This window comes from Nothoprocta perdicaria, unplaced genomic scaffold (genome assembly GCF_003342845.1).
Source record: "Nothoprocta perdicaria isolate Ctin4 unplaced genomic scaffold, notPer1 scaffold_28, whole genome shotgun sequence".
NCBI classification, from domain to species: domain Eukaryota; kingdom Metazoa; phylum Chordata; class Aves; order Tinamiformes; family Tinamidae; genus Nothoprocta; species Nothoprocta perdicaria.
In genome coordinates, this window is record NW_020455510.1 from 126,871 (window position 1) to 150,307 (window position 23,437).

The 23,437-nt window shown below is 37.2% G+C and overlaps 1 protein-coding gene across 1 annotated transcript in view; it reads left to right on the forward strand.

Moving 5' to 3' along the window:
- Positions 1 to 23,437, forward strand: part of USH1C (USH1 protein network component harmonin) — a 36,921-nt gene that overhangs the window by 11,856 nt on the left and 1,628 nt on the right. The window contains exons 7-20 of the mRNA XM_026041156.1: positions 428 to 485; positions 776 to 870; positions 964 to 1,048; positions 1,403 to 1,462; positions 1,703 to 1,759; positions 3,082 to 3,224; positions 3,788 to 3,853; positions 4,959 to 5,083; positions 6,397 to 6,473; positions 18,914 to 18,955; positions 19,258 to 19,311; positions 19,750 to 19,849; positions 21,164 to 21,273; positions 21,845 to 21,900. Of these exons, the coding sequence (XP_025896941.1) occupies positions 428 to 485; positions 776 to 870; positions 964 to 1,048; positions 1,403 to 1,462; positions 1,703 to 1,759; positions 3,082 to 3,224; positions 3,788 to 3,853; positions 4,959 to 5,083; positions 6,397 to 6,473; positions 18,914 to 18,955; positions 19,258 to 19,311; positions 19,750 to 19,849; positions 21,164 to 21,273; positions 21,845 to 21,900 (1,128 nt within the window). The remainder of the gene's footprint in view (positions 1 to 427; positions 486 to 775; positions 871 to 963; positions 1,049 to 1,402; positions 1,463 to 1,702; positions 1,760 to 3,081; positions 3,225 to 3,787; positions 3,854 to 4,958; positions 5,084 to 6,396; positions 6,474 to 18,913; positions 18,956 to 19,257; positions 19,312 to 19,749; positions 19,850 to 21,163; positions 21,274 to 21,844; positions 21,901 to 23,437) is intronic.

The following is a 23,437-nucleotide window of genomic DNA, read 5'->3' on the forward strand; positions in this document are numbered from 1 at the left end:
CCTCAAATTACTGTTCATGTCTTTTTCTAACTGTTGTTGAGAAGTTAGCTCTTTATTATAAACTTCATTGCCTTATGAATGGTATTGATAGGGACGTCTCTGTATTGACAATCACGTAAACTGTTTAAGTTTTGTTGGTTTTTTTTTTGTCTGGAGTTTCCCAAAGTTGTTTCATTTGTTTAATGTTTATTTAAAAATTTTGTTTAATTTGGGTGTGTTTAATTTTATGTCGATCAACTTTACTAGTGTAAATCACTGCATGCTTACTTGATGTTTTATTTAAATAGCTGCAAAATATACCATGTGTTGTGCATGCTGTCCAAATGAACCTCTGGATGCAAAAAAGGAGACTGCATTACAAATTAACTATTTGAATACATTTATATTTTTTTTCTTGCCATTATTTTTAATCACTCTTTCCTTCTAGCTCAGCAGATGAACCTCTTAAATGGCAATATGTGGACCAGTTTGTGTCGGACTCTGGGGTAAGGGATCAATATTTGGCTAAGATGTCTTCTGGGGAAATATGTAATGATTACAGAAGTTACTGTTTTTTTTTTAAGGGTGTAAAGTCTTGTTAGAAGTGTTCTAGAAGAAACATCTTCTGTGATACGAAGTAAATCTAGAGTCACTAGATATGGCAAGTGCGTTATACGAATGGAGTATCTTCTAATAGTTTGTTTGACATTATTAACTTAGTGTGACGTTTGTTTTATTATAGTAATCTCTTAATAGTTTATTTGACTTATTTCTAATCCCCCTACAGGAAGGAAAGGGCAGTGTTGCTGGTCTTGCTTCATCTGGAGGGAGAAACAGTAAAGAGAAGAAAGTCTTCATTAGCCTGATCGGTACAAAAGGCATGGGATGCAGGTGGGTAGATGATTCTTGTTTAACATCCTTTGTGAAGCACCTCGCTGATGTGAGGGAGTCATRTTTGCTTATTTTTGTTTGTTTTTACATCAGTATTTCCAGTGGCCCAACACAAAAACCAGGCATTTTTATCAGCAATGTGAAGCCAGATTCTCTTTCAGCAGAGGTGGGCTTAGAGGTAAGTATGCTGGTTTGCAAGGTAGGTACCTCAGGACGATCTTATTTTACTCCTTAAAAAGTTTTTGATCAGCATAAAGTCACTAGTTTTGATTTGTTCACAGGAAAGAAATACTGAGGCAAGTTCCCTAAGTTTTAAGAACTTAAAAAGCACCCTCCTAGGTCAGAACAACAGTTCATCCAGCTCAATATTTTGCCTCAAAGGCAATGAAAATGCTAACAAGCCTTGCTAATTTTCACGGTCCATTCCTCTCATAATCACTCAGTATCCATGATTATATTACAAATATCACAGGCTGTACTTCTCTAAAATTCCCTTTAGCATCTGAACTAAAATGTGGATTAATTTCTTTAGGTTGGTGATCAAATTGTAGAGGTAAATGGAGTGGATTTTTCTAATGTGGATCATAAAGAGGTAAGATTAAGACTTGAAAAACTAGTAGTCCGCTTTGGTTCAATTCTTTTGCAAAAATAGTTAGTTAGTTGTTAGCCAAAGGGGTTGTGTGGTGAACATGGGGATGTGGGAATCTGAATACCTATCCACCTTTTAGTTTAAATTGGTCGCCTTGAACTTTCAGCTTTAAATACCAACACCCTGTATATACAAGACTGTTATCACTACATGCAAACTTTTTTTGTTTTGTTTAATTTGCAGGCTGTCAGAGTGCTAAAAAGCAGTCATACCTTGACTATCTCTGTTGTCGCGGGAGCTGTAAGTAGTAAACGTATAAAAGAAAAAAAAGTCTTTAAAGCTATTATATGAACAAATTAATATTAAAAATAACTAGATGAGAAGTAAAGCTGTATATTTTGTTACTGTATATTTTGTTACAATGTTTATACTGCTAACTCTAATCAAACCAGTGTGGTTTGGAATATCTTCTCTGCAGAAATACTTCATTGAAAGCTATCCACAAAGTTCTCAAATAAAACATCATCATGACTGGCTTTGTTCCCACGAGTGCCAGTACAAAACTGTTCACTTGACAGTGACAGGGAACTAATTTTATGGTAATGATTCCTCATATTTAAGAGGTTGTGTTCTGACTTCTTTTGCTGAAACAYAGAAGGTGGACTGGATTAGAGTTAATTAGTATTTCCTCCTAAATAGCTACTGTATTAAGGTCCTGTTCMAAATTAATTCCTCATTTAACTGTTAATTTGATCTTAAAAGTATCAACACATTAAAAATTTCAGCTTTCCAGTTATATTGTTCTGTACTGCAGAACTGTATGCCTTTAGGGCAAGAGCTAAAGCTAACTGAAATTAATTAAATCTTTCCACTGACTTCAGTGTGTCTTTGAATAACTGTTTTTAGTACTTAATTTGTTCTCATAATAAAATGTAAGGTTATATACAATAGGATACTCAAGTTCCATAGACTAATCAAGACTAGTCTTTACTAATTGCTATACAAGTGTATTTTAAAATTATTTTTAAAAGTATTTGTTATTTTTTTTTAATTCCTGTTTTTAAAGCAGGATTTAATGCGTTACTTAAGCTACATCCTAAGAGTTCAGGATATACTTTGTAGCCATATTGAGGAATGCATGGTTTAATTAAACAAATTTTACAAAAGATGAAGTTGTTCAAAAGCATTGTAAATATTGTTTAAACAAATGCTCCAGACTAGTTGATTAGGCTCCAGGAAGTGAATATCTTAAGACCTTGGTTTCAACTCTGAGTTATGTTACCAACTGTTAGAAAAGTTTGGGTTTTTCCCCCGTGTGTAGCACTGTGATTGCAGTGTTTAATGCTCAATATGTGATATGGAACACTCTTCTGTTCTGCCCTACTTCACCTCAGCTCCTTGCCTGCCTCTCCTCTTCCTGGTGTGYATCTCATATTGCAGGCAAGACTGCAAAAGGAGATCAGTTCTCTTCTGTTTCTTTATTTTTTACAAAAAGTATTCCTCAAAAGAAGATGAGGAAAGGGCAGACAAACATTACATAATGGATTTGGAATCATTTTGTACAAGAACTGCATTTGTAAGATCTTTTTATGATTTTATTGGGGTGGGGGTTTTGATTACAGGGAAAGGAGCTGTTCATGACCGAAGAAGAGAGGCAGAGAGAAGCACGTCTGCGTGAGCAAGAACGCCAGGAGTTAATGCACCAGAAGCGCCTTGCGCTGGAGACGAACAAAATCCTCAAAGAGCAGCAAGAGAAAGAGAGATTGTAAGGCCTCTGCATAGGAGAGTGAAAAACTTAGCTTGGATTTGGAAAGGGTTTGGAGGATTAGGGTAGTTTATGAGGAGGTACTCAACTGAGATTGACTTGACTAAGCAAAAATCATTTAAATGCATTTCTTTAACTGAGGAAACACTTTGTTTCCCAACTGTCATTCTCCTATAGTTTAATGAAATATTTTCTTGATGCCCCTGCTGCATATTTTACTGTCTTTGGCAGGACAGTCACAATTTCATACTTTGACAATAATGTGCTACACAACTGTCTCAGAAGAGAAGAATGACTTAAATAGATGGTGTGCTCTTGTTATTCAAATGGTCAGGAATGTGTTTTAGGCTCTAAGGAAGTATGTTGAACCCTTGATATCGTCTAAGTTTGTATAAAGGAGCTGGAAGCTCATCATTAATTATTCCTTGGTGCTGCAAGCTTCTCATTAATTTTTTCTGCAGTGCATACGTACTTCCTGAACATGTTGTATCAGCTGTGTCCTGACACTTTTTGTGCAAGCTTTTACTATTTTTATCGTGCTGTTCTGATTTCTTTTATTACAGAAGAAAACTGGAGATTTCCCAGAAGGCTGCAGAGGAAGAAGAAAGATATCGCAGAGAAATAGAGCAGTAAGTAACAAGTTACATATGCAATTTAGTGTTCTAAAAAAGGCACTTACGTATTAAAACTAGTTGAAAACATTCTGCATGTTTTCAATTAAAATCATCCATGTTCTGTTTAGCTAAATGTGGGATTCAGTAAATATGCATGAGTACCTCTAGGTTTGTGCACAGGAAGCTGACCTGAAAACCAGCCCTTGGAAGCACATGAGGGTTATGGTAGTGATAAACTCAGCAAGAACTGCAAGTTGAGCACTTCATTAAAATCTGCTCTATAAATACATGGAGAAACTTCAGAACAAGGAACTCCTGTGTCTCAGAACTTATTTACTCTGGTGCCACCTCTTTGTAAGGTGCAAAAGGGATGTGTTCCCCAACTGCCATGAAAAACAACAGAACAAAACAAAAACCTTCTGAGAATCCTGTTATGACAGGATCACACACACACACGAGCGCGCACACGCACACACACACACACACACACACACACGAATTCTTACACATTTTTCTTTTCCAATTGCTGAGGAACAGAAAACATTCTGTTCTTTGTTGTGGAATGCTATAGAAATTCCTGCAATAGCAGTGGAAAGATGTAAAAGCAGACCATTCCAAGTGAGGAATGATTCCACTTTTAAAATCCAGGTTGCCTATCTCTTTGCTTTAATGAATGTTTGATATCCCCAGTATCTTTCTGAACGTAAATGCATTTTTATTCCCTTAGTGAGACTTAAATGATTAGGCTTTCTCTGGCAATGCTCTCTGTAGTGTCTAGCACTTCTTTATATTTCCTTGCATAATTTCAAAGTGCTACTGAGACAAATGTCAAGTATTTCAGTAACACAACACCAATTAAATAAATCAGYCTTAGCTTCAATGGTGAAGGGGAGAAGTATGGCAGTATAGGAATTTACATACTGTAAAGCTTAGATTTAGCTTAAATGAAAGTTGCAGGCAGCTTCATTAGAATATGCTGCTTTCTTGTATTAACATTTGTGGATGACCCTTTGAACGTTAAGTAATTATAATGTATATTATAATGTAATTATGATGAATTTATATCAGTCATGTTATTTTTGTACTCAGAATTCTTAAGTACCTTTTTTTTCCCCTATAGGATAACAGCTGAGGAAGAGAAGTTTAAAAAAGAGTGGGAAGAAGACTGGGGACCTAAAAAGCCTCCCAAATCTCTAAAAACAGTAACGGCAGAAGTGCACCCTGACCCTTCTTCTAAACACAAAAGTAAGTAATTGATTTCAACCTGCTTGCTGTGGAAAGTATTTGTTTCAGACAGAACATCACTGAGCTGYAGGGAATATATCACTAGCTCATATCCAAGCCAGGCTAGTTTTGCCATGGTTTCTGATGAGTGCGACTTTTCTTGTATGTGAGATCCTGCATCTACTCAAGGCATGAAGAGATACAAGCAGAACTTCTGAACAAGGTCCCAGTGATGAAATTGTTTGAGAAAGCTCAGCACGCTTGCAAAAACCTGAAAAATTCAGGCCTGTGTCCATAAGCTGATATGTGCAGATGTTCTCTTAGTAACTTGAATAACAGATCAACCATTAGAGTGAGGAGAACAAAAATSCTTTTTCTAATATGGATTTCCTAACAATTTTAAAGCATATCTTCTTTAGTCTTTGKTTTTCTACTGCCCTGCTTCCCAAGTTGCTTTTTTTTCTTCCCTCCCCTGTCCTTTTTTCTCTCTAATTTTTTTTCCTTCTCTATTCTCATCCATTCTGCATTGCAGTGAGAATTTACCCCCAAGTCTGCAGTCCGCACAGCCTGAAGACTCCTTTCTGTCATTGGGCAGTCTGCTTCAGAATCCATTTGGAGACCGAGGAGTCTCCAAATTCCTCCATTTATGYGTTGTACTTTTTTTTTCCACAAGGAATTACCCTTAAGTGCAAATCTGATGCAGCTCCCTAAAGCAATTTAACATGCCTTCAGCTTTCTTGGCAATTAAGAAGCTAAATTGGGAGCTATAGCTATAATATGTGAAAAGTGTCCTAAAATGGTTCCAGGCAAAGCAAAAAAGAGAAAGTGCTTGCAGAGCAGTATATGGCTTAGGGGAGAYCTGGGTTGGTTTCAGATTAGAGTATTTTTTTGTGACTTTGGACAAGTCACCAACTTATTTATGGGTGAGAGCTGAGATGAGGAAATGCTTTTTCTACTACCTTGTCTCATATCAATTTAGTTTTCTGACTTTTTTCAGAACCTTTTTTTTTTTTTTTCTGTATTGTTCTTGACAAAGTGACAACATGGTAGAGTTTGGTGTTTCTTTTGGAAGTCAGATATCCCAGAATTACGGACAGTTAAATTATGAGAAAAGCCATGTGCCTGATCCAGGCTCTTCTTGAGGGTTAAGGGAAGGTTCAGGAACTGATACGTGAAAGCTGAGTTTTTGTTCAATTATGTGAAAAATACCACATTATTAACTTATTTAATGCAGGTTCCTTCTTGCACAGTAGTGAACTCTCTCTATTTTGTTAGAGCCTCCAGTTACACTATCATTTCTGTCTCCTCATTCCTTTTCTCCTTTGTTACTCTAGAAGATTTAAAGGGAATTGCATATGACCAACTTGCAGCAGATGAAATGGATGAAGGGATCATGAAGCAGGATAAACAGGTTTGCTGCTCAGCCTTAACTTCCTATCATGATTCAGATTCTTCCTGTCTTTCACTTCCTCCTGACAGTCAGTTTTGACACTGAACTAATAATTTGGTTTCCCAGGGCAGTATCTGTGGTTCTTGGCTAAATGATGAATGGTTTCAACATTGTTGAGAACACTGCTTTTTATAGACTTCTTGACATGACTGTAAAACCTGTCAGTCCTACACAAAGGTTGAGAAACTTGTGTCATTGGTGTTTCTTATTTGAAATAATAATAAGGGATTCACAGATTCACAGATTCACACAGAATATTTAAGGTTGGAAGGGACCTCTACAGATCATCTAGTCCAACCTTCCTGCTCAAGCAGGCACACCTACAGCATGTGGCACAGGGTGGCATCCAGGCGGGTTTTGAAGACCTTCTTTTATGTATTTTTAATTAGCAGGATTTATATGTCTTGTCTCAAAACATTTCATCCAAGACAATGGAGCTTTTCATGTCTCTTAAATGTCACTGTCTTCTGCCACAAGCTTGAATGAAATTGAAAACTCGATTCTCATATAAGGAGGGTTGTTACAACTAAAATATAGTAGAATTGTGACCATGGATGTATGGTTTTGTACGAAGATTTATTGTGGTGCTTGCTTTGCTTAACATAAAATGTATATCAGTAAAATATGGACAATTCAAGACTAAATATCTACGGAACATTGATCAAAAAGTGATATAATAACTTTTTGTGTATTATCTGACTTTTTAGTTTTGCTTCTTCAAATAAATTTTCATCAATTATATGTATTGACATGGTTTGATCTGAACTTCACTTTTTTTCAACAAAAATCTTTAACTTTTTATAGCTTTTGGATGGTTTTATCGTTATGAAGGAAAATTTCCTACAATCCGCAAGGTACAAAGTTTGTTGGTGTGTAGATTAGTTTTGCTGTGTGTTGGAATATCAATTCCTTTTTTTTTTTCTCCTGTTTTTTTCTCCATTACTCCTAGATACTCCATAKAGTATAATCATTCTTCATTTGTCATAAAAAATTAAGATGGGATGCAACTGCTTAGAAACTGTCCATTTGAATACTTAAGAAGGCTTAATTCCTATCAGTTGCAGGGGGAATTGAGYGTGTCAATACTCTGCAGGTGATCTTCAGCACAGGTGGGCAACATTCTCCAAAAATTCTCAGAATAGTAGAAAAAAAGTATATAGAGACAAAAGTTGTAATTCTTGTTGAGAATTCCTGTTAAACTCTCCAGCCACCTGGGCTAGAAGACTGGAAAAGTATCTTTAATCTTAGTTTTTTCTAAAAGAAACTAGAAATTTACTTTTTAGAAATATTTTTAAAGTATGAAACTGATGACCTTTTTTTCTTTTATCCTACTTCAAATTGCAAATGAGTTTTTGTTAAAAAAAAAAACTGTACTAAAAAGTCTTTAATAGGAAGTAAACAGAATCCATGGGGAAAAGAGCGGGAAAATATGACTCATCCTAATGTATCTTAATACCGGGATACAGCTAGGATTGCCTGATACTTGTTCATATTCTGAAGTACTTTGGCTTAAGTAACACTCATGATTTAAGTTCACCAAACCATCAGAAAAAGTCAGTGGCTGATGAGATGAGCACAGCAAAATCCAACTGGAAACTTAACTTTTCTTTGCATTGACAACAATCCAGAGTGGCCTGTTGTTTCTCTCTGTTTTTCAGGATAGAAAGCAAAACATAAGCTTTTGAATATGAACTTGGCCTTGCAGCACTAACATGGGAGGGTAGAAGAAATGTGGCGTCAGTAAAAGTAGAAATAAGGAGCCAGTTATATTTCTAAAACAATAGGGACATAAATTTCAACAGAAAAATGTCTTCATGGTCTGTTTAAATTGCCCTGCAGGTGTAAAAATTTTAGGGCTGCTTACCTAGCAGATTTTATTGTGTAGAGTAGATTTGATTGTGTGGTTGCAGCTGGTGTGCTTTTTTCTTACCTAGGAGCACTTCAGTTTCTGCACAAAACTGCCTTTTCCTTGTGATTACTTGTTTCCTTTCTCTTATGGCATGTCCTGCTGTGTTTAGCATATACAAAGTGTGGAGATGTTTTACATGTAGAAACATCTACCTTATACATGAGCATCTGTTACCAGAAAACAATCAGTCTGTCATTTATGCAATAACGACAGAACAGAGAGGTGACAACCAATATTCAAAACTATTTGAATATTCAAACTATGTAATGGGCCAATGCATCCTAAAAAGAGAGATGAACTGTCTGGTGAACTATAGAGCTTAAGTCATGCTCTGTAGGCCTCCAAAAAAAGAGTGACTTTAATGCAAAATGCTGAGGAAATGTCTTTTAAAATTGCTATTAAAAGACCATCCTTATATATTTACACAGGCTATATTTAAGTTTCCAAGGCAGGTACTCATGTACCAACTTGAAGTTTGCCATGTTTTTAGCTGGTGTAAAAGTTTGAATAACTTTAGAAAAAAAAACTTCTCAGAAAGCAAAAGAACGAAAGAAAGCAAAAAGTGACAGTCTGTGTGAACAGAAGAAAAATAAAAAAGAAATGGAGTTTGAGCAAAAGCTTGCCAAGGAGAAAGAAGGAATGCTGGAAAAAGAAAAGCAATTGAAAATTAATCGTCTTGTTCAAGAGGTATGTTGTAATCTGCTATCAAATACGAAACAATATTTGCTATATAATTAGACATGTAACTTAAATATTTTTTAGAAGTATATATGTATACCTCTGCCAAGTCAAAACAGTTCAGAACAGTGTATTGGAAAAAAATCWATAAATTCTATTTAGGCCTCTATTAGAAACTCTGTTTGATATTTATGTGCTCTAAGGAGAGTGAGCTGAATGTTCAGAGCAAGTATCTTAGCAGGAAGTTCGCCTAATTGTGTAAAGGATAATGAAGCTTAAAAGAATCATTATTTTGTTGCTTTTTCTATGTCCGCTGTTTCTACAATTGACTTTTGGCAAAACTAGGATCTCTCTATATTTAATGAGCCTCTATGTTTAGTGATGAATATATGAAAGACAGTAAAATAGGAAGTCATTCCCAAAAGCATAATTTTAAAACTCAGATGACACCTCTAACTTTTGGGAAGTTATTTATATTGTAACTGTTTCTTTAACCTTTTTTTCACATTGGTGACATGATTAAGGTGTCCGAGACAGAACGAGAAGACTTGGAGGAATCAGAAAAGGTGCAGCATTGGGTGGAAAGGCTTTGTCAGACACGGTTAGAACAGATTTCCTCTGTGGAGAATGAATCTCCTGAGGTAAAATTCTGACTTTTCTATATATGATATCATCTCCAAATAACTTACTAGTTTTACCATCTATAAGTAACAGTTTTTGCAAGAAAGAACTTAGATTTTTTTTTTTTTCTTGTTGTTTATTTCTCCGGCTTCATTCCCAAAGGGTGAAAAGACCTGCCACTAGCCAACAACTAACAATCCACACATTTAAGTGGGATGATGGTATTTGATGAGGGTATCACTATTAGTGAATGCTTTTATTGTGTCCATATAATTGGATTATATTGATGAATTTGTTTGCTCCTGGATACCATTTGAGCTAGGTTGGACATAGTGGCTAAAACTGGGGCCAGAATAACCAGCTATATTTTTTAGTATCCTGTGCATATAARGTCATCATTGGTAATGAATTGAATGCTTCCTTGTTTATGGTTCTGTAGAATCATAAAGGGACAGCTATTATAACCCTTGCAAATATTCAAGAGAATGATAAACTCCCAAAGATGTTTCTTAATGATTGCCGCAGATGAAGATTGTTGCAGACAGTGATGAGTCTTAGAGCCAGATGGCTGTACATGTGGAGAGCAGCTTTCCCACCATCCTGCTGCTCGGGCTCTCCTCCAAGAACAGCTGCTTCCAGGAGAACAGTGTAATCTGCTGAACTCCCCTGGGATCACTGAGCAATTGCAACTGCAGAGGAGACCCTTGGGGAATGCTCCCTCTTGGATTTCCTTCAGGTCAATGTGGAACACCACTGAAAAAAACAGCTGGCCTTCTCTTCTTCCTGGAACCATGTGGCTTTTTAGTGCAAGTCTTTCAGGTCTCTAGGACAAGGAAATGATTATGGCAAGTTTTCTTTTACTGCCTAAATTGACCTGGCTCTGTCCTGCTATATCTTAGTCCCATTTATTGAGAAGCAAAAGGAAGCTGTTGTATTTCTAGACCTCTGCTCCGTTTCAAGACAGGTACTCCTTATTATACATCCTCTATAAATCCCTCTGCAAAGCTTCCCAAAACTGTAATCTCCAAGAGTGGTTTTACAGAGCCTTTCGGAGAAAGGTCTGTGCAGGAGAAGCTGAGAGCTTTCAGCCCAGGAGCAGTTAGGTGGTATGACGTGTCATGAATCCGAGAGGCCTCTTGCAGGCACAGGAGCTAGTAAGGCAAATCTCTGTTCTTTTGCACGTAGCTGGCAGGCGGACGCCCCTCTGCTTCCCCTTCTGCCACCTCAGTGCGGCAGTTTGCGGGTGGCCTGCAGCTTCATACCACCGATCTTGACGATATCAACTTAGACGAAGTCGAGAAGCCCAAACCACGTGTGGTGCCACCTCCGCCACCACCAGCCTCTGTTGCTCCAGCACCAGCAGCGCATTTGCTCTCTGCATCAAGTACTCCACTTGCAAGAGGGCCAAGCCCGTCAGCCTCGCCAGCTTCCCAGGTGACCCCACGGTCTCTTTGGATGCATGTGTGAACCCTGGCTTCCCTCCTCTGCTCCCTCACCTGCTTCACCTGCCCGTTTGTCTGTCACACAGAGCATTGAATGAAGGAATGAGCTGATTGCATTGTGTTGCATGGTAGAGAATGCAGTTCCATAAATAGTTTCAATTTATTTCTTCTTTATTCATGGGTTTTGCTCACTCCTCACTGCTTGCGTTTGCCAACCTACAACATGCAAGTATCAGATGCAGGGTGTATTTGTTAAAAAATAAAATGGACTAGTCCACTAGACATGTAGCAAACCTGCACAATACTTAAAAAGTGGTGACATGATTACTGAGTTGAAGTTGAGGAGAAAATACTTGTAGTGAAAATCACTGTTGTGAAGTGTTTAAACAAGTTATCAAATGGGCTTATTAGAGGAAAACAGTGGATAAAGAAAATCAGCCTTGAAATCAGAAGGTTGGAAACTTTTAATATCTTAATACAGTAGAAAATACCTATAAAGTATTTTCAAAGGAACAAAAGTCACTAACATCTTGCAAATCAAGTGTACTGGTCTTTTTTTTAAACAAGAGGGTTTTTTTCTTCTTTTCTTGAGACAACATTCTGACTTTCTTATGATGGTCTTAGTCTAAAAGAGGAGCAATGTAAGAAATTTTGTGCAGAATCTCATTTTAGGACAGTAATGTCAGGTGCATYGTAGTGGTTCTTTGTTTGCTAGAGAGTGCAGTAGCATTCTCCTATTTCAGTTTTTGTGACAGAAGATTCTTATATTTCAAACAGTAGAAGAGGCTCCTGTATGGTCATTTGTCTCCCACAACCTTTTCTGCATGGATTGTTTAACTATTTTTTATTATTTCATTTTTCTGCATGTTTACTTAGGAATAATGGAGTTTGCTTTGGTGTGATTTCAGCTGCGGTGGGGAAGGTGATGGCAATTAATGATGTCTTAATAGTATCTGACAGATTATTTCTATGATTCTGTGATTTTTTATCAACTTAAGTAGATCTCTGATAGTGCTACATCGATGTGTTACATGTTTGCAGTGTCAAATATATACTAGATGCACTAAAATGAAATGTCAGTTACGTGTTCTTACAGATCCATGTGTTCTTATAGTCCATGAAGATAATAAGCAGTGGATATGAGGAAAGAATTTAAGCTCTTAATAAAATATTAATACTGAGCCAAAATTGCTTTGTTTATAAGCAGATAACACTATGTTTTCCATGTTATATGAGACATGGAAGAAAAATCAGAAGCTGGACATTTTCTCCTTGCTCTTTTTCTTAAAAGATCTGCTTTTAATACCATGTATAAACAGAAACTGCTTATTTGTCTTTAGCAACAAAAGATCTTGTGTTGATGCCTGCCAAAGCTGAAAATAATGAAGACTTACCATTATTGACCCACAACAATTCGCTGTTGCTCAAAACAGTAAATCTTCTCAGTATTGCTAACTTTTCCCCCAATTATTTAATTTCAAATTCAATACTAAAAGATGCTTAATGAAAGGAATGAAATTTCTTGTCAAATATATTCTTTGCATCTAACTGTTGAAGTATCTGGTATAAACTGATCTGCTTCTCAAATTTATTACTAGCTGAACACGGTACTTAATCTGTTATTGTTTAGGTTGTAAGAAACACCTCCCATGTCGGCAAAGTAYCTTCTGTGTCAAGCAATCCACTGGTATGTCCTGTATGGTTGATAATTAATGTAGTTTTATGAACTTCCCATGTAATGCTAATGTCAAGGAAATGTCAGGGATCTGACATTTTATTTAAATTATTTATCTAAAATTCAGTGCATGTATTTATAAGCAGGGTTCATCACTGTGTTACAAGATGTGTAATACCACAGTCATTTTTCAGTCTTTCAAGAATGTAAGGTCCAAGCTTGCGTATTCCCTGTGAAGCCTGGGCGTTACAGAATGTATGTTTGGTTCTGCCATCAAGGCAGGTAGAACTAGGACCAGAGTATATTTTGAACATGAAGGAGGCAAACCATTCTGATCAGAATAATTTGTGTGATGACTCCTAGCACTGTTTTTTATTCAAGAATGACCATTTTCCCGCTCTGGGGCTCTYTAGAGAAGCCTCTCTCTAGAGTGTGCAACTTTATGGGAAATCATCCATTTACAGTGCAGCTTTAACGGGTTAATATCTGTGAGTCTTCAGATACTTCTGAGATCAGAAAATTTAACAAGGTATTTTGTGGGGGAAAACAACGTGCATTATTTCACAGGGATTTTCAAAAATCGGGTTCCAAACTTTTTTTAATTGAGGGGACAAAAAAAAAAGGTGGCTTAACCAATTTACTGGCAGCAATTCAAATGATTTCCAAAGATAYAGCTTGTACAATATGAATAATATCTGGAATACATCACAATTCCTATGAGAAACATCAACAAGAGCGTGCTGGGAGCTGCTGGAGTTGAGTTGCAAACCCACAGGACTCTGTTCTGAACTCTTCCCTTGAATAAAACTATGCTTGAAAAAACTGGGAGTCCGGACTGAACAAGAAATGTAGAATCAGTTCAATGCATGCTAGATGGTTAGCTCTTATATGCTTCTGGATATCTGCTGTATTTTGTAGAGCTGGGGGAAGTAATTTGTGCCCCTTGCTAAGTCAGGGTAAGTTATGTTGAAATACTTTATGTAGACCGCTAGGCACTGTAGGCCTGGGGAATTACCTTAAAAAAAAGTTGAGCCACTTGGTTAAACACGGGTTAAAATTTCATTTCAGGTTAGCTATGTTTTTGCACTCAAATCCAAGCAGTTTTTTGTAGCTCTTTATTCAGTTCATTGCCTTTATGGGATTAATGCCAAAAGCAAGGATGAGATTTGCCATAATCTTGTTTGTGGAGGAACTTTAAATGAGGGGAAAAGGAAAAAAAAAAAAAAAAAAACCACTATCTGGGTGCAGAAGAAATGATGTTTTGGTTTGTTAACTTTGTAGAGCAATGAGTTAAAATACTTGTGCAGGTATCTTGTTGTATTAGTGGTAGTAAATTGATGTCAGTAAACAATTTATATTAGGTCTTCTTGGTGAAGTGATGTTTTTGTACAAAATAAATGGTGGATTGTAACTGTCTTACATTAACCCCCCATAGCAATTTGCTCCAAGTCCACCTACCCAACGACATCCAGGGGTACCTATAGTCTCTAAACCAGTCATGCTGCAACCTGACCCAAACTTAATGGTCAGGCCAACAATCAAATCAGAGGCCCTGGTAAGCTTTTTTATGTTCTTTTCTGAGTGCTGCAATACTGCAGGGTTTGTTCTTGTTAACTTGACAAAGAATCGATGTTCRTCTTGTCTTTTGCTAAGTAAAATCGATGCAGATTTTTCAAGTGATCACTGATGGTAAGTATAGAAGTATAAAGTATAAAAAATATAATGTATAAAAAGTATATTTACAAGTTTTCATGGTCTAAAAGTCACTCTTCRTGACAGTCTTTGTGCTGAGGTGTGCAATTCCAGAGAAGCATAGAGCTTTAGACTCTGTAGATCTTAATTTCCCTTTATTCATGCTGATTTGTATTTTTGCAAATTTTGCATTTTTCAGAATTGAAAGAGTAAAAAATAATGCTGAGTCTTTCCCTTGTGAGAAATCATGAAYGTACTTGAAAAACCTATATAGATATATATATAGATATACATATTCCATTCTTACATTTCCAAAGAAAAACTTTGTTAATGTCTTGGCCTCCAATATAATGGTGATGTGATGTTCCTGCAAAGTTAAATATAGTCAGAATCTTTATCTTATTTTCTTCACATCTGCATAAAATGGAAATGAAGAAAAAGTCTTAGACTAAATATTTTTGGACCAAAAACTGTAGCACAGTTTGGATTTGGATTTGGAAACTGTGTTATATGGAAGGTGATGAGCCGTGTSTCTCTGAAAAGATAGAAATTGTGCSAGTTTAACTGATAACTCCCAAAAGACAGCCCAGGCGTCTTGGGCAACTATTTATCTAGGGTAACTGATAATCCACTTAGTAGCATTCGTTCTGGATGGTAACTGTGACTTACATTGTTACAATCAGGGCCATGTGTCCATATATGTGTAGACATGCACGTATATACACAGAAGCAGTGTATTGAGGAATGAGAAAAGTAAAACCCATAATGTACACATAATATTATCAATTCTTAAAATAAATACCTGATGCAAACCTAAAATAGTTTGAAAAACTGAATACACCTTTATATGTGATGAAGCAGTCCTGGACAAGCTGAAAATGTTGGTTAGTTTATTTTAGCTTACTGCCTATAATTAAATGTAAGAATTGTGAAGAGCTACCCCCATAGGGAGATTTCTCATGGTTTGTWATGCCTGTGTGCACGTTTTCCAAACCACAAKACTGCTAAAATGTTTCAGATGTCAATCATCCTCTTTCCCAAACTTCCTTGTGTTAGTTGAAAGTTCATGATTTGCGGAAAGTAATACTCTGATAGAATTTAGAAGAAAAACATTACATTGGAAAGTTGTTTTGTTAACTTTTTTAACTCCTTATTTTTATGACAGTGCAGTAAGGCTTATTCATCCTGGCTACAGACTACGTCGCAGTAGTTCATGGGACTTGTATGGATACTGAAGTAATGTAAAGAAGAGGAGGCAACTCTTTTTTAATTAAGAATGAAAATGTCAGTGCAAACTAAATAGACATACAGGCTGCTTCTTTCCATAAACGCGCTTAAACAATAATAACAATAATAATATGATTTCAYGCAAAAGTTAAATCTTGAGTGTGGCCTCAAATGCCTAGGGCTGTTTTGAGTCAAAAATCGGTGTCAACTGCATGTCTGAGCTGTATTAGAGTGAACTGGAACACACTCATGACAAAATTATTTCAGTTTTGGCCCAGGGAACAGGAGAGGATTAGTGGTGGAGTTTTCAGAGGCAAAACCAATGTGAGAACTGGGCCATTCTCTCCCACCTAACTGCAAGAGGACGTTTGAGATAAAAGATTTCAATGCATTTGCTGCTGCTTAAGATCACCTTTCCCCACTCCTTTGTGATTGGATGCAGCATTTCAGAAGGGAAGAATAAGTATTTAAACATTCCCGTAATTTGCAAGATTTGAGACTCGATTCAGCAGAACTTAAGGAATCTGAGAAAAGTATTTAGATRCATACGGTAAGACAAGTCTGTGATGTTTAGAAGTGTAATTTAATTAATGTAATTGGCCATAATTATGCCAAAAATGTCTGTTTAGTTGGGAAATGTAACCACCATAGTTCAGTATGCAGGAAGTCATTTTTGTTTCATAAGACTCGGACAAATTGTATGATGAAATTCACCCTTTTACACAGGGAATCCCTCACAGAATAGAAAATCTTAAGTGTATAATGTATGTTTATCATCAGTATTCAGTATTTTGGGAATTAYTGATCTAGCTTTTGATCTGTGGGTTTGGGCTTTTTGTGTGTTTTTAAAGATTGGGTCAGAAATGACGCAGCAGAAGCTCCAGCACAGCTCTGTAGAAACAGAGGAGAGGCTAGATGAGTTATGGAAAATGTTTTTAAGAAATCTTGTGGTATGGAACTGTGCTTTAGTTTTGTAGTTTCTCTAGAATTCCTTCCTTTTTTTTTTTTTTTTTTTTTTTTTTTTTTTTTTTTTTTTTTGGTTTATTTCTATCTTTCTGTGTGTGTTCTCCCATTTTGATATCATGTAGGGAACGAGCACCAACAACTGCTAGTGTGATTTGAGCCTTTTAAGAGCAACAAAGCAATGAGATTATTTGTGATACTTATTTACAGAGAGAAGTTAATACTTGGTTTGGCCATGTTCTTTCTTTTGCAGCCACAAGAGATGTTTAAAAGGATGGTGGTTTACAATTCATCATTTAGATCTAACAAAAAACAAGTAAAATGACACTTCCCCTGTTTTGTGTGGTACTTCTTGTTTTGACTGATCACAGCTTATAAACTTGTCTTCCTTTCTGTGCTGTKCAACTTCTAAAACAGAGTGCAATGCAGACCTAGTGCATGAAAACTGTTAGTCCGTGCAAAGTGTGCATGTGCCTTCTGCTAGCCTAGGCAGATGAGGAATGTGAGGATAGGAAACACTTCAGGAGGAATCTTTGGTAGCTACTTACCTGTTTAGAAAAAAATATTTAAGATAGTTGAACTTCAATCTGATATTGAGCAAGTTTGTTCTTTTAATATTCATGGTTTTTTTTTGCTGGTTGTACTTTCTGGTTAGAATACTTTCAGTAATAAAATATTTTAGTATTTCAATAGAGTTGTTAACATAGCTGTTGGTAGGAAATCAGAGGAACCAAGGTTGGAAAACACTTTTTCATTTGACCTTTCCTCCTTATTGTGCATGATTTTTCTGTCATAATACATCTTCCATTGCTTTCCTTTCTCAAACTTTGAATAACTAAAATGGTGAAGCTTTCTTTTCTTTGCTTGACTGTTCTGAGTTCAATAGATCATTTAGGAAATACATTTTGTCTTTAACTTTTCTGCTCTGTGGATTAGACACACCTATCTCTGCAAGATTTATTAGACTGCAGAAGATGTCTTCATCATATCTTGGCCATACTTGTGTGCCTGTCTGCAGACTGTATGATTTCTTTGTTGGCAGGTATTTTGTTATGTGTGTGCAGGGGGGATATTTTTCCTGTTTGAAAATTATTTTCCCAGGAAAACTTTCTTCAAGTGCAACATCTGTTTCTCATGAGGGCAACCTGGGACAAGGAGTTCAGTGACATGCTTTAGATTACTTAATGAACTAGTGATTTGGCTGAGATTAGGGTTCTTTGCTCTAAGTTGTTTTGCTCAAGATCATTCATGTTGCTCCAKCCGTGATTCCTAAGGTCAAATACAGATTCACCTATTCAAGCTATTGGTTGTTTATCTGACTGTTATCGTAAAATAATTGTCTTGAAATCTTAATAGAAGTGCTGTAGTAGAATATTGGTATACTTTCAATGCATGTTATTTTTTATTATAATTTTTTCTCTCTCATTAAAATCAGTGGTCAACTTTCCATTGACGACCCTGAGATTTAGTTCCTTAAAGTTAGCAGTTAACAAATGCAACTCATGCTTATTTAAAGACTGAACAAGGTCTCTTTTGGTCCTCTTACAGAAAAAGAAGCTTTTAATACCTTTTTACCTGTGAGGAAAAAGGGGGGAAAAAAATCTTATGACAGTCTTGCAGATAATGCCCTGAAGTTCTCTTAAGTCTGTGTTTCTTCTGTAGTCACAAAATTATGCTAGTTGCTTAAGCTGATCTTCAGATCTCAAGAGGGAAGTTGAGGCGAGAAGGAGCCTCCAAGAAAGCTGGGATTGATGCTTTAATACTCCAAAGGCCTGAGTGTAAGGGCTGCCACTCCATGCAAGAGGCATCAGCACCAGCGTTGCATGCTCCGGGTAACAAACACCTGGAGAGAAATGGGCAGAACTGTCCTGCCTCTGCAGGGTTRCTCGTGTGGCCTGGTGTCCTTCAGCAGCGCTTGCTGAGTGTTGGAGATGCTTGTTGGACAAGGATGAGAGCTGGCTCCCATTCCACAGTACAACCAGCTGTAACTGCGGATCTTTCAGAAGTGTTTGAAATGTCTTCTGACTGTCAGGATGGACTATCTGCTACCTCTCTCTGCTTTTCTCCATTTATGGTCTTCTTTCATAACTTACAGAGTTGTATGCTCTCTCACTAATAAATGAAACGGGATTTGTGTGTTAAGTGTGCGCATGAGCCTGATGTTTTTATAACCAAGCATTGTTTTTTTCCTCAGGGCTTTCAAAAGTATGTGGAAGATTTTGACCCATGTTCAATGGTAAGGAGAGAATACAAATATGTTTCATAGTTTAATACAAAATACACTGGAAAAAACTTATCCTTGATTTTGACAACTGGGAGGAAGGAGGAAGATTCTTGTTTGTTGGTTTGCTTGGGCTTTTCGGTGCTTTTTGAGCCACTAGAAGTAGGAAAAGATGTTCTGGCATTCTGGTTGTTCCCTAACTCTATTTGGGAGCAGGGAAAGATCCTTTTTTCTTTGTAAACTGCATACATGAGCTTAACTGTTTTATGCTTCCAGTTTCCAAGGCAGATGTGACTAACCATGATGTCTTTTCATAGTTTACCCCAGAACAGATTTTGGGAAAAGATGTACGGCTATTACGCATTAAAAAGGTAAATATTGTGTTATTGGCTGAAGATATTTAGAGGGTTTGGGTAAGTACTGCCTCTTTCTGAGCTATAGCAGAGTGTGATGCACCACTTTTAAGTTGTCTTGCAGTACTGGAGTTATTTTGCAATAAAGGACAAAAGTTTGGAATAAGCAAGATGACTTCATCATATTGCTGCCTATTTTTATTACTATAATATAAAAATAATGGCCATTTTCTTCTTCTAACTATTGACTGCGTATACTGGACAGAGAGAGGGAGAGAGAAAGAGAGGGAGAGGGGAGAGAGAGAGAGAGAGAGAGAGAAAGAGAGAGAGAGAGAGGCAAAACTGAATTGCTGTGCTCTGCTTTTCATGTAGAGGCCCCTTTTTTTTTTCTGGGAAGAAGCCAAGCTTCCAGTGTTGCTATGAACTGTAGAAACAGCTCTTTACTCCCTTTAATAGGAAGGATCACTAGACCTTGCAGTCGAAGGAGGGATTGATTCTCCAATTGGAAAGATAGTCGTGTCTGCCATCTATGAGGGTGGTGCTGCAGACAAACATGGTGAGTAACTGCTGGATCTGAATGCTGCAGGGATGTGGCTTCATATGCTGGCTGACAGTCGTTGACTGACTTCACAGCTATGGTTACTACTGACAGGCAGGGGCCATCTCAGCTGTAAGGGCAGCTCAGAGAGAGGCCAAAGATTTGAGGGCTGCTTACATTAATAAACTATGCAAACTGTGTGAAATAGTGTTTAAGTAGTCACTGCTGCTGTATTTCTTATGACAGCAAAAGTTTCCGTAATATGGCCCAAAACTGTAGTGCTCTTCTCTTAAAAAATACTTCTTGCCCAGTCTGGCATCAAAAAGTTATTGACTCTGTGAGGGAGTCAGTTAACTGAGGAAAGCAGAATCTGATCTCCATTATCTCCTAATTTCTAAACAACAATATTTGTAAGGGTGCAAATGTGCAAAGCAGTTAACTAGGCCATGGCAATACTACATTGCTTGCTTTTACTGCTGCTTGACCTCACTTCCAAAATCCCACTAAACACCAGAGCCTTATGGTTTACTGCTCTGGAAGTCGTGACAACATGCAGGGATCCCAGTGCATCCAGGCCTTGTTTCAGAGTGCCCAGGCACTCTCATCTTTCCCGAGAAGTGTCCTCGTATCATCAAGTAGGTGGGCAGGGCAATATCGCTCTAGTTTGTGTCTCTTTAACCTTGACCAGACCTCCTGCTGAGTTTAAGTTGCTCTTACTGTCAAATCTTCTCAGCCCCAAGTGCCTTGTTCCTCTCTGATTCTTGCTCTACTGTGGCTTTTTTAAATTATTACTGAGGCTTCCCCTTCATTCTCCCATCTTCAAATCCAGTCCCAGATATCTGGTTGTGTTTCATTCCAGATTAGCAAGTCACTAAATGTTGCAAGGACTAAACACTGTGCATTCTTTTGCAGAGGCATGACAGTCTGGCAAACCCGTGACAAATCTGATGATACATTGAGATATTTGAGTAACGCTGCCATTTTCATGGTAGTAACAGCCTACAACCTACCAGAATTTATAAGCTGTATTGATGGGTTACATGAACAAACTGCTGCTTCAGAAAATTTCAGTGAATTAGTGTCTTGTGGGTCATGATCMCTAAGAGAAGATTGTATCTTCCATACCTAAAGCTTCATTTTTCTTTTGCCTATAGCAAACCTTCTCATCTATGTCAACTTCTAGCATAAACCCAGGCAGCTAGTGAAGCTGCTTTTCAATATAGTGTTTAGTACTGTGCAGTAGTGACTACTAAATAAATATGAGACAGAGAGAACTGATGCAGAAATGATTTTGCTTACTACTGTATATGTGCCCTGTTTGCCTTTCACCAGGAGGTATAGTGAAAGGAGATGAAATACTGGCTATAAACGGCAAGATTTTAGTTGATGACACGCTGGCGGAAGCACAGGCAACTCTAGCAAAAGCTTGGAACATGGGAGGGGTAAGYAGCTGGGCCTATTTTTTCCATTCAGCCAACAATTCTAGGATAATGTGTATTTTTGTTTCATGATGTTTTGCCACATCAATACAAATAGGGTGGCAGAGGTTAAAAGTGTAGCTATGCCGTCCATCACTGAAGTGAGCTGATGTATGCAAAAGATATTGGTATGTATCAGCTCTGAAAATCATGCCCATAATTCACTCTGAAAGTTGATGACGTTTACCCATGTGTCAAGATCTTTATTTAGACACATTACTTCTTGAGTGTTTATAGTATATTTATCTTTGGAATATCTATCTCTTTAATATCAAAAATTATTTGGAAGCTGCTAGGAACTCTTTGATAACATTTTAGTTTATCTAATCCTTGAGAAATAATGTACAAATAACATTGCACTTCATGTACAAGAGCATTTTCTCTTCAAAAAAAAGTACTAATTGCTCACTTGGAAAGAAGTAGTTCCTAARCTAGAAATTATTGCAAATATAAGATGATTTTTTTGAAATTACTAGTTTAAGAGCTTGTTATGAGTAGATATTTAGCCGCACACATCTGTGCCTTTCTGTTGCAGGATTGGATTGACTTAGTCATTGCAGTGTCACCTCCAAAAGAATATGATGATGAAATGTAAGTACATAAACTTTCTTATTAAGTGGGGATTAAATGGCTAGTAACAGTAATCTGTTCCATTTTCCTTTGTCAGGTAGATAATATTTAAAATACTTATTGTTGACTACATAACCTTGTGCATCACATGGTTGTTTAATTAGCTCTTATGCAGTACAGCAGTGGTTCCCAGACTCTTTGAAATGGCAAATCTCAAAATTGGTTACACGTGGCCACATGTTCTTGTTTTCAGTTTGAGGATGTTTTTGGAGAAATTGCCTATTTCAAGTCTGGATCCTTTACTGTGGTCCCATGGGTCATAATTTGGGGTAATATATGGCTACAAACATTCATCATCATACCCAGAGATTTAATTCTGTCGTTGTTGTTAAATCACAGTTATTACATTTGTCTAAATGAACTAACCAAACTGACTGCAGCATTTTCAAAAGGACTAAGTGGTTCAGTTCTTTTGGCAATTTGTGACATTCTGAAAGACTCCTCCTTTTAGAGATAATCAGTTCAGAATAATCTGTGTCTTAAAGATTGATAGATGAATCAAGCTGATACAACTAGCTTTCCAAAGCAAGACTTTTGTTTTCTAACTTAACTGAAGAAAAGATTTGACATACTCTTACTGCCAAGTAAAATGGTGGAGGGAAATGGTAATGAAGGGTGGACTTTGCAGTCCCTGTTAACCTGAGCTCCTCTATGCAGAGTGCTAGATTATTAGCTGTTCTAAATCARTATAGTTTTCGTGGCTAACACCCACTGCAGATTGCTGTAAAATTGTGTTTAATACCTGTACCTAAGCTGACAAACATGGAAATAACTGTCGTTGTTATTTGTGTTTTCATATTCTGTATATTTAGCCGTAYTATTCCCTCATCAACAGTCAGTCCCAACACACACAGAAAGGTTTTTGAAGGCAGTGCACCTGTGTACAGACAAGGGTATCTCCTGCAGCTGTAGCCACTGCAGTGTTCCCTCATGGTGAATAGCCAGACCTGGGTTAACATGTCTGTCCATTGTGAGGCTGCGTTACTTTCCAGCATGTGTTTGCCTGTGCATTGCATGCCTCCTTTTGCGTTTGTTCCTGGTATGTTTGAGTGTTCTTTGGGCTTCTGCCATGTCTGTCCTAACGAAATTTAAGTATTTAGTTTCATAATGTCCCCTGGAGGTCCTCTAGAGAATTGGTTCCTCATCCACCTAACTACAAATAGGCCCTGCCTAGGCAATCTCTTTGTTCCTTTTCTCCTTATCTGAGGACCACTGCTGTGGCTTGTGAAGAAAATTACTTCGTAAGGCTTGTCCAAAGAACAAGTTTCCATTTGTATTACACTGCTGTGTGCATGTAAACAAATGTTCATGTCCTTTTGTCTTTCACTGCAATTGGCCTGTATTCATCACTATATTTTGAGTTTGTCCCAAAATTATCCTTGTTTCACAAACTCGATTTACTATGTATACTTTCTCTCTGATGTCATTTCTGTTAAGTACAGCCATAGATACCTAGAAAAGACAGTTAGGATTGTTTCATGAAGCATTTGTGGTCTTC